The sequence below is a fragment of the Wolffia australiana genome, chromosome 14 (genome assembly GCF_029677425.1).
Source record: "Wolffia australiana isolate 7733 chromosome 14, ASM2967742v1".
NCBI classification, from domain to species: domain Eukaryota; kingdom Viridiplantae; phylum Streptophyta; class Magnoliopsida; order Alismatales; family Araceae; genus Wolffia; species Wolffia australiana.
Genome location: NC_135848.1, coordinates 6,767,755 through 6,778,391, shown reverse-complemented (window position 1 = coordinate 6,778,391; position 10,637 = coordinate 6,767,755). Strand labels below are relative to the sequence as shown.

The 10,637-nt window shown below is 47.8% G+C and overlaps 1 protein-coding gene across 1 annotated transcript; it reads left to right on the top strand.

Annotated features, from left to right (window-relative positions):
* The first annotated feature begins 224 nt into the window (after nucleotides 1–224).
* Nucleotides 225–911, top strand: LOC144712482 (uncharacterized). Its single transcript, XM_078586782.1, has one exon. The coding sequence runs from the start codon at nucleotides 225–227 to the stop codon at nucleotides 909–911; it is 687 nt and encodes a 228-aa protein (XP_078442908.1).
* Nucleotides 912–10,637: the final 9,726 nt, after the last annotated feature.

Below are 10,637 nucleotides of genomic sequence, written 5' to 3'. Positions count from 1 at the left end.
CGATCACTGAAGTATACGAAGCCGACCCTAGACTCGCGGCAGGATTCGAGGGGGGCCCCAGCTTTGTCGGATGCATCATCAAAGAACTGATTCCGTTAACGACAGCAGAGCTAACCACCGCCCTTGCCGCTCCCCTGGGCACAACCCTCTCGGAGCCCAAGGCAAAACAGAACACACTACAGAGTTCCGAGGATCCCATTCGGTCGTCCATCTTCTCTACGTTCATGAAGATCAAAAATTCCGTGATCAAGATCCTGGTTGACAGTGGTAGTGTGTTCAATGCCGTCGCCGCCGCATCAGTCATTCCACTCGGCCTCAAACCGGAGCTCCACCCTCGACCCTACAAGGCAATGTGGATCAATGATGCTTCTCTGTCCGTGACAAAACAGTGCCTTGTGCCCTTGCGGGTAGCCGGATATTGCAAAGAGGTCTGGTGCGACATCTTGCCCATGGGGGTGGGAAGCGTCTTACTCGGCAGACCGTGGCTGTATGACCTTGATGTCGCGCAATATGGGCGGGCTAACCGCTGCGTCTTCTATTTCAGAGGTAACAAACACGTTTGGCAACCGTATGTGCCTCAGGTCCCATCAAACGAGACGGCGGCGGTAACACCAGTAAACCGGAACCCGCCGATCCAGCTCCTCGGTCTAGTCTCGGCGTGCCAATTTATCAAGGCAATGGGAAACGACTCCCCTGTTTGGGCGGTTCAGGTGCGAACCAAGACAACGGCAGACGGTACTAGCCGATGCCCGGCATTCCTCAACGATTTCGCCGACGTCTTCCCCGTGGAGCCTCCAGACACACTGCCGCCGGATAGAGCCATCCAACACATCATCGACTTCATCCCAGGTGCAGCTCTGCCAAACATGCCCCATTACCGATTAAATCCCACGCAGAGTGCCGAGCTCTAGCGACAAGTCGAGGAACTGCTTCGCGGTGGTTTCATTCGCGAAAGTCAAAGTCCGTGCGCGATCCCGGCCCTCCTCGCCACGAAAAAGGATGGCACCTGGCGACTCTGTGTGGATTGTCGAGCGATCAATCGCATCACGGTGCATTACAGATTCCCAATCCCGCGCATGGATGACCTATTGGATCAGCTCTCCGGTGCCGAGATATTCTCCAAGTTGGACCTCCGAAATGGTTACCATCAAGTGCGAATCCGGGCGGGTGACGAATGGAATACGGCATTCAAAACCAGCAAAGGACTCTACGAGTGGCTAGTAATGCCATTCGGCCTCTCTAATGCCCCCAGTACATTCATGTGGCTGATGAACGAAGTGTTGCGCCCCTTCACCGGTAAATTCCTAGTGGTCTATTTTGATAATATTCTGATCTACAGCCACTCCTCCGCCGAACACGAAAGCCACCTCCGTGCGGTCTGCGACAAACTCCGGGAAGAGAAGCTCTTCGCCAACGTCGCCAAATGTGCTTTCTTACTCACGTCTATAGCGTTCCTCGGCTTCGTCATCTCTTCCACAGGGGTAGGAGTCGACCCGGCCAAGACCACCGCCATCCTCGACTAGCCGACGCCTACATCTCTGTTCGAGGTGCGGAGTTTCCATGGCCTAGCGCAGTTCTACTGCCGCCTCGTTAGGAATTTCAGCTCTCTGGCAGCCCCGCTGACTGATATTCTCAAACAAGCCAAATTCGAGTGGACTGCTACCGCCGACCGAGCTTTCCAGCAAATCAAGGTCGCCTTGACGACGGCCCCTGTTCTTCGACTTCCAGACGTTGACAAACTATTCGACGTAGCTACGGACGCGTCCGGCATTGGCATCTGTGCGGTGTTATCTCAAGAAGCCCATCCGGTGTCCTTCTTCAGTGAAAAGCTAAGTGAAGCTAAAATCCGGTACTCTAACTACGACAGGGAGCTGTACGCCGACGTTCAATCCCTATGATTTTGGAGGCACTACCTTCTTCATCGAGAATTCACTCTATTCAATGACCACGACGCTCTCCGATTCCTCCACTCACAGAAGAAGCTAAGCGCAAGGCATGGACGATGGGTGGAAGTCATGCAAGAATTCACGTTCTCCTTACACCACCGGCCCGGCCTGGAGAATAAGGTGGCCGACGCCCTCAGCCGCAGACAACATACACTACAAATCTCCCAAGCGGCGATTACAGGATTTGACCGACTTCCACTCATTTACAAGGAATGCCCGGACTTCCGAGACACTTGGAGCGAGGCTACACAGACGACAGCCGTTCACCAAGACTATCGGGCAGACGCCGGGTTCCTCTTCTTCCAAGACCGCCTCTGCGTACCCACCGGCTCTACCCGTAACTTCTTAATCTGGGAACTTCACGGTGGCGGACTCGCTGGCCACTTTGGCATCACCAAAACCGTACAGGCCTTGGAAGCACGCTATTACTGGCCTCATCTACGTCGCGATGTCCGCCGACTAATCGGCAGATGTTCCACCTGACAATCGGCAAGTTGACGAAACAGAACACGGGGCAGTACCTCCCCCTCCCGGTCCCTGACTCTCCTTGGCAAGAGGTCAGCCTAGACTTCGTCCTGGGCTTGCCCCGGACTCGGCGACAAATGGATGCCATCCTCGTGGTGGTCGACAGATTTAGCAAGATGGCCCACTTCATTGCGTGCTCTCGAACGACAGACACCACCCACACAGCCCGTCTGTTCTTCAACGAAGTCGTCCGTCTCCATGGGGTTCCATGAAGCATCGTCTCCGACTGCGACGTCCGTTTCACCAGCAATTTCTGGAAAGCCCTCTGGCGCCTGATGGGGACAACACAAAAATTCTCGACCGCTTTTCATCCACAAGTGGACGGACAGACAGAGGTAACCAATCGGTCACTGGGAAACTTATTACGCTGCCTCGTCCAGGAAACGCCGCCCCCTGGGATGAACTCCTGCCTCGTGCCGAATTCGCCTACAATGCTTCCGGCCATCGCACCACCGGATACTCCCCCTTTCAGGTAAACACTGGACGAAACCCTAACCTGCCGGTGGACCTCGTCCTCCTTCCGACACAAGGAGCATTCTCCAGTGAGGCCGTCACTTACGCCACCAATCTCACCGATCTCCACCGGCACGTAAAAGAGCGGATTGCCACTTACAACGCCAAAATCAAACTGTCCGTTGATGAACACCGCCGACCCCATGAGCTCCAGGTAGGTGATATGGTGATAATAAGACTCCGACCAGAACGTTACGCGGCGGAAAAAGCCCACAAGCTCCATCCTCGCGCCGCTGGACCATTCCAAGTTCGCCGGAAAATCAACCCCAACGCATACGACATCGACATCCCGTCGGATTGGGGAATTCCGTCGACATTTAACATCTGCGATCTTGTTGCCTACCAAGGACCTCTCGAGGTCCCCACGGAGCCGGGCCTCCCCCTTGACTCGACGGAGCCGAGTCCTTCCAAGCCGGAGGAGAATGATGGACCGCACGCGCTGGCAAGAGGACTAACGGCCAATGGCCCAGAACCGGTCGCTAACCCGGGGGATCCGACAGGGTCAAAATGGGAAGAAGAGGCGTTAGACGTTGATTGTACGGAACCAAGGAGGATCACCCCGCCCACGACAGAGGAACGAGCTGAGCGACCGCGGCGCTCTGCGAAACCGACGGCACGACCGTCGGAATATTCCTATTTCTAGAAGCTTCTCCTTTTCCTTCTGACGGGCGATAAATAGGAACCTCCCATAGCTCGGGGAGGGTGTCGAATACATTTTTATGAAAGTCATTTCCCTTCTAGCTACCTCCCTGGTGTGAAACCTGAGGAAGCGGACTCGCCGTGAAGGCTCGCCGGATGACTGACGACCGGCGCTAGAGTCGGGCTCGCCGAGAAGGCGTGACGAGGTATTTCTTCGTCACTGTAGCCACCCACCGTCACTCTCCACCTCGCCTCCACCTATCGATCTCCAACTTCTCCCCTGCGCTTAGGGTCACTGACCGCATCAGGAAGTGTGGATTCTTCACGTCAGCTCGGGCTTTGCAAAGAGTCTGGACGCGATCGCCGAGATGGTCCTCCATCAAGTTTACCTGAAGCGGCGATCTGGATAAAACGATGCAGAGATTCCACGGTGGAGGCGACGTGATCAAGGATGAATCCAATGTGTCAATATGATTCCAATCTTCAAGCTTCAAGATGATATCAGGTCTGGTAAGCGACGTTCACAATGCTGATTGCACAGAGGGGATCCGTTGAATATCAGAAGATCCAATTATTTAGTTCTCTAGAACGGGAAAAAGGTTCTGGTCAACAGGCAATTACAGGATCGTTCGAACACACGAGAGAGAATGTGTTCAAATGATCACCCCCTTTTCCCCTTTGATGGACAGTGTCGGCGGAGCGGTTTCATTGGCCGGAGAAGTCATCGTCGAACGATTGTAAGGATCGGAACGATTAAAAAACTCCACGGACGTCACACATAAAGGGGAAAATGACGCAGCAGGGCCAGAAATGACCAGAACTCGGTAGAAAAATTCAACGGAAACAAGGGGTGAACGGACAAACGCAGACTTTGGGGGGACACGATCGCCGTGTTTTTCCTGTTTTACCTCAGTAATTTCGCCAATTGAGATTGTCAAACAAGCGACGAAGGAGAGGATTTCCCCACAATTTCCTGATACGATGAGCGGATCCACCAATGATGCAGAGAACTTGGTTGGGGTTATCAATTGGACGAATTCAATGGTGAAAATCCCGACGATCGCAAGGTAGATCTGCTCCGTGGAGGTCTCGCGAGGCAAATTTTCTTCATCGCCGTCGAAGATCTATGGTGGGACCCACCAAATAGAACAGGAAAAGAACAAGCAAAACAATAATCTGACTTTTCAAAATGCAATTCTGGTAGTCCATTAAGACATACCCCCCTTTTATATAAGGATGGGTGCATTAATGGATCATTAAGGGAATGGTCCAATTGAGAGACCTTCGTCTAATGGGCCAACTTAAAACAAATTACAACATAAAACAAGACTAGGCCTAAACAGGTGGCCCATTAAATGTCCCTACACATAAAGAAATGCATAAATAAAATTAACCGCATAAATTACCCGATCGATCGTCAAGCTGTGTACTCGAAGGTCAGGTTCTTCACGTCGGCTCGGACGTCACATCGTTGTTGCTGGTGAGCTTGAATAGGTGCTTTTTGATGTTCCTCCATCATCTAATATCTTACTTCTTTATTATTTCTAGTATCTATAAATATATTTTTATAGTATCTAATCTTATGACAATTACTAGTTACTTATCATTTATTACATTTACTATCTTCATTAGCATTTTTACTATCACTAAAACTCAATTATCAAATACAACTCTAAAGGCCACTCTTTACGTTCGATTGAGTATAATCTTTATTCAAACGTATTTCATTTTAGGTGAATTAAATTGCAATGGCTATTAAAATTACTATGAAATTGCCTTCCATCAGTAAGGTATTTAAAATTAGAACTAATTTTCAATTTTCTACTATAAAACTATATGAAAATTCTCCATACTATTACATAAAATTTGAATAATTTAGGTTAAATAGGATAAATATATTCTGACCAGACTATTTTGAATTACTTTTTTATAGATTGTTTTCTTTAATTTAATTTAATTCCCCCAATAATTATAATCCAAAAAAGTATACATTAAAGATAAGGTTTATTTAATCCGTAGTTTTCTCATTTAGATTCGTCCCTTACTAGCCCTATGCTCATTAGGAAACTTAACAATTATTGTTGTATGAACCAAAAGCCTTAAACGACAACTTTAACACTAACTTATGGTTCATCGGAAAATCTATTTATTTAGAAGAGATTATAAATGGATAAATGTATAAGATGCAAAGATACCCTCAAATTTTACCCAAAGCATATCTAGACTATTAGGTATCGCTAATTTAAGTCGAATAATTCTCAACCATCCAATGTTCTCTCTCCTCATTGATCCACGTCTGGATTATCAGCATGGCACAAAAACATTTAAAGAAAACAAAAGTAATAAAATATAATGACTAGTAAAATAATTTATTTAGTAAATTTAATGTCAATAAATTTTGTAGAAATATCAACTAATTGAAAATTTTGAACATTCTAAAATGAAATAATTGAAATTACCTTGCGTTTATGATTTTGCTAATAAAAGTAAACATATAAATGACATAAAGTTACTGTCTGAGGTAGCAAGTTATTTGTGACTATCACTAGGTAGTTCCAATTGACTTGCTGACGTAGGACGACTAAGGATAAAGGGCGACTGAGGAGATGGATGGATGACGACGGGTAAAGGGTGGTAGACGGGTTTCTAAGGAAGGATAAAACAACCCACAGAATTCACACGGTCAGATTCGGACTTTAAAACTGATGAAAATCTGGTGGTGCAACTCCGACCCTTATTGAGGGCTGGAGTACTGTCTTCCCCCACCGCGATGATGCCTAAGCACCGAAATCAATATCCGAATTCGCGTCGCGAAGAAACACTCGAGAAAGAGAGAGAAGAAGTGGAAATCCAAACCAAATCTAATTCTGACGGCGTTGGAAACTTCTCGAGAAAACACTGGACGGAGAACACTTTCGACAACAAAGGGTTCAGGCGTACCTCGGCACAGTAGTACGTGAAGAGGGTGCGGGAAATTCTGATTGTGACGAGGCTGGACAAATCCAGGCGTTGAGCGGCCCACTAGATGAATAGTTTGGGCGTTCGGGGCATTGTACGGTCTTGGTGGAGAACGTGGAGGTCGAAGGGGCACAGGTGGAGCGTGCGGACGAGGACACTAGTCCCGGGCGGTCTGGGGCAAACCGCTCTGGGCGGCCAGGAGGGGCAGCCAAGGCTACCTAGGGCGGCCTTGGTTGGGCGACCCTTGGGGCGCTTGGGCGGGTGGCCAAGGGGCTGCCCTGGGCGGCCATGAAGGGGCAGCGCGGGCGGCCCTTGGGGCGGCCTGGACGGGCGGCCAAGGGACTGCCCTGGGCGGCCCTGAAGGGGCTGCACGGGCAGCCCTTGGGGCAGCCAGGACGGGCGGCCAAGGGATTGCCCTGGGCGGCCCTAAAGGGGCTGCGCGGGCGGCCCATGGGGTGGCCTGGACGGGCAGCCAAGGGGCTGCCTTGGGCGGCCCTGAAGGGGTAGCGCGGGTGGCCCTTGGGGTGGCCTGGGCTGGCGGCCAAGGGGTTGCCCTGGGGCGACACTAAAGGGGGCAGCGCGGGCAGTCCTTGGGCGGCCTGGACGGGCGGCCAAGGGGCTGCCTTGGGGCAGCCCTGAGGGGTAGTGCGGGCAGTCCTTGGGCGGCCTGGACGGGCGGCCAAGGGCTGCCTTGGGGCGGCCCTACTTGGGCAGCCCTGGGGCAGCCTTGGGCAGCGACGGAGGTAGGCTAGAGCGGCCCTTGGGTAGCCTGGATGGCGTGCAAGGGGAGAGCGAGAGAGAGAGAGAGAAGGAGAGAGAGAAAAGAGAGTGATGAGAGAAGGAGGACGGTCGAAGGGGTGGAAGGCCGGCGACGCGAGGCGGCTGCGACAGCGGCGGCAGTGGAGGTAGGGTTGAAGAGGAGATAGGGAGGCTTGGGCAGTCCTCCAAGAAGAGTTAAACAAAAACTCAATTCTTGAATTATGACTGCCTAACTGTTTCTTGAAAACAATGGCCTATATATAGGCCTTGGAGGAAAGAGAAAATGACGATAAATTAAAGACGAGAAAATTATAGACGTAGGACGTGCTTCGTGTCACGCCAAAGGGCAGTTGTTGATCTGCCTCTGACGACGTGTCATGATGCGCGTAGGGACGTGCGCGGGTGGAGATGTGCGTGACGACGATTGCGGCGTGTTCGTGGCGGAGGTGTTGACTTCGGTTGACTGTGTCGTCGTGTCCGTGGTGGAGATGTTGACTTCGGTTGATGGCGGCGACGCGTCCGGTGTCGAAGCATTGGCGTTCAAGCCACCCCAATCTGAGTTAGGGACCAATAAACGTCATATGACACATCAGTTATCATGGCGATGGAGGCATGACAGATGATGTGATGAAATACCGGTTGAGTGTTTTGGATGGGTGAAGCCATAGAAAGGCTGTCACAAATGACGGTGGTGATAGGTGTTTAAATGATAAATGAGAGAGAGAGGGAGAGAGAGAGATCAATTATATTGAGAGAGACATCAAGAGAGAATAGCGGGGATGAGAGAAAAGGAGGGAGAGACACACTGAGAGAGAGGAGACAATGAGAGAGAGAAGGGGATGAGAGACACACACTAAGAGAAAGAGAGAGAAGAGAGAGAGAGAAGAGAGATCGAGACAGAAAGAGAATGTTAGACCAATAGAGAGCAAAGAGAAAGTGAGACCGAGAGAGAGAGACCGAGAGAACAAAGAGATAGGGAGACTGAAAGAGCAAGAGAGAGAAGAGGGACGGATAGAGAGGAGATAAGGATACAGAGAGAGAGAGAGAGAGAGACCTATAGAGAGAGAAGATAAATAGACCGACAGAGAGGGGAGACATATGATATAAAGATAGATAGATAGATAGAGAGAGAGGAGACAAAGAGACTGAGAGAGAGGAAGAGAGGAAGACTAAGAGAGATGAAGAAGATAATGAGATACCAAGAGATAAAAGAGGGAGATAGAGAGATTGAGAGAGAGAGAGAGAGGAGATAAAAGGGGATTCATAGAGAGACGAGAGAGGTAAGAGGAGAGAAAGAGAGACCAAATGGGATAAGAGGGTGAAAGAGGAGAGAAAGAGAGACTCTGAGAGAGAGAGAGATGGAGCGAGACGAGGGAGAGAGGGGAAAAAGGGAGAGACCAAAAGGGAGAAGAGGGAGAGAGAGGAGAGAAAGATAAACCCAGGGATAGAAGAGAGAGGTACTAATAGAGATAAGGAGAGCGAGATACTGATTAATAGAGGAAAAAATAGAGTTTTGGTGAGATTTCAGGGAGAGAGAAATGCCGAGAAGAGAGGAAAGAAAAAGATTTTCAGAGAGAGAAGAGGGAGAGAGAATAAGAAAGAGGAAAGAAAGAGAGATTGAGAGGCAGGAGAGATAAGGGTGGGAGAGAGGCCAAGCAAGAGAGGAGAGAAAGAGACAAAGAGCGAGAAGAGATATGGGGGAGAGATATACCAAGAAATAGAAGAGAGATATAGAGACCGAGAGAGAGGGGACTAAGAAAATATTAGAGAGAGAAAAAAGAAACTAAGAGATAGAGAGAAAGATAGACTGAGAGAGGGCGAGATCAAGATCGAGATAGATGGGATTTGTGGCTTTGATAAACAATCCAAAATTGATGGTGCAACAGAATACTCAATCAAAAGGTGGATCTTATAACTGATAACAACAACGATTAGTGGCACAAAGCAACTTTTGGAAGCACTTGGATCTTCAGATGAGTTTCTTCAAACCATTCAAATGTACTAACTCTAGATGTATTGATAACATGCAAAGTATTGTAGAAATATCATGCATAATCATAAGTATATGCATCTAACTGTACATCTTTCCATGTTATCATGATTTAAACTGATTAAAATTTCCTTTAGCATGAATTTATGATTTTTTTTTACTTTCTGATATTTTTTCGACTTTAGATTCATGGAGATATTAATTTTAGAACTCAAAGACTACTTATTTAGAATTACCAATGGTGTTTCCTAATTTTTCTGGACTATTTTCCCCTTTTTTCTCACATTTCCAAACACTAGATTTTTAGAGAGATTCCTTTCTTAATGTGGAGGATGATGAGATGATCTGGAGACAGCTGAAGGAAAGATAAAATGATGAAATCGGATGGCCATGATTCATGAAAATTCAAACCTTGATATCTTGAGACCCGACCGTCAGATTGACCTGAAAATTTGAGATTAGTTTTATATCTTCCTGATATTTCCATCTGCTGGGGGTATTTGTAAAATAAAGTTGGGAAGGGAAAAAAAGGTACATTGAACTTGTGCCAACCCTAGTTAGCGAGGAAGGACACAACAAGCTTTTGAAGTCAATTTTTTCTGCAATTCTTGATTTATCTGGTAAGTTTCTTCTTCCCCTCTTGATCTTCTTCTTGTCTTCTGATCTTACTATTCATTCTCTAGGAGGAGTTATTGAGGGCAGAGCATCACCTTTCTTCAAACGTGTAATATAAAATCATTAAAAATTAGATAGGTTATCTACCAATGCTAGGATCACAGTCATAGTGTTACCTACAACCTATTCAGAACTTCTATTCACTTTTCCTTCAGGATCTTGCTTCCCCCGAGGGAGAATCAAGAGCAAGAAGGGGTAGGATTTCTTTCCCTCTATTTCTTCACTTGGTATTGACCCTTTCGAGAGGATCAAGCCTAAACACCACACTCGTTCTCATCATTTTTTCAGGTGATCTGGATCTTCAGTATAAAACTCAGATCCTCTGATCCGCTTCTCTCCTTTTGCATCATCTATCTATTATTAGTCATCCCAGTTCTCTGTGCTTAATTTATATTTTGGAGAACCATAAAATACATTCATATTTTGAGGACAGTTGTCTCCCTTTGGATTGACCCCTTTCTCATTCTATACTTCCTATATTTTGAAAAAGAGATTTTTATAAATTGTATTTAAATTTAAATCCAACAAAAATTTAAAAAGAGAATTAAACTTGCATCTATTCACATCATTTTTAGACTTATCATGTATCTACTCAATCTTTAGACCGTTGGATCTCCAGTTCAATCCCTGAA

Excerpts from the sequence above, each read along its gene's own strand:
- LOC144712482 (XM_078586782.1), top strand. The coding sequence starts at position 225 with ATGAAGATCAAAAATTCCGTGATCAAGATCCTGGTTGACAGTGGTAGT.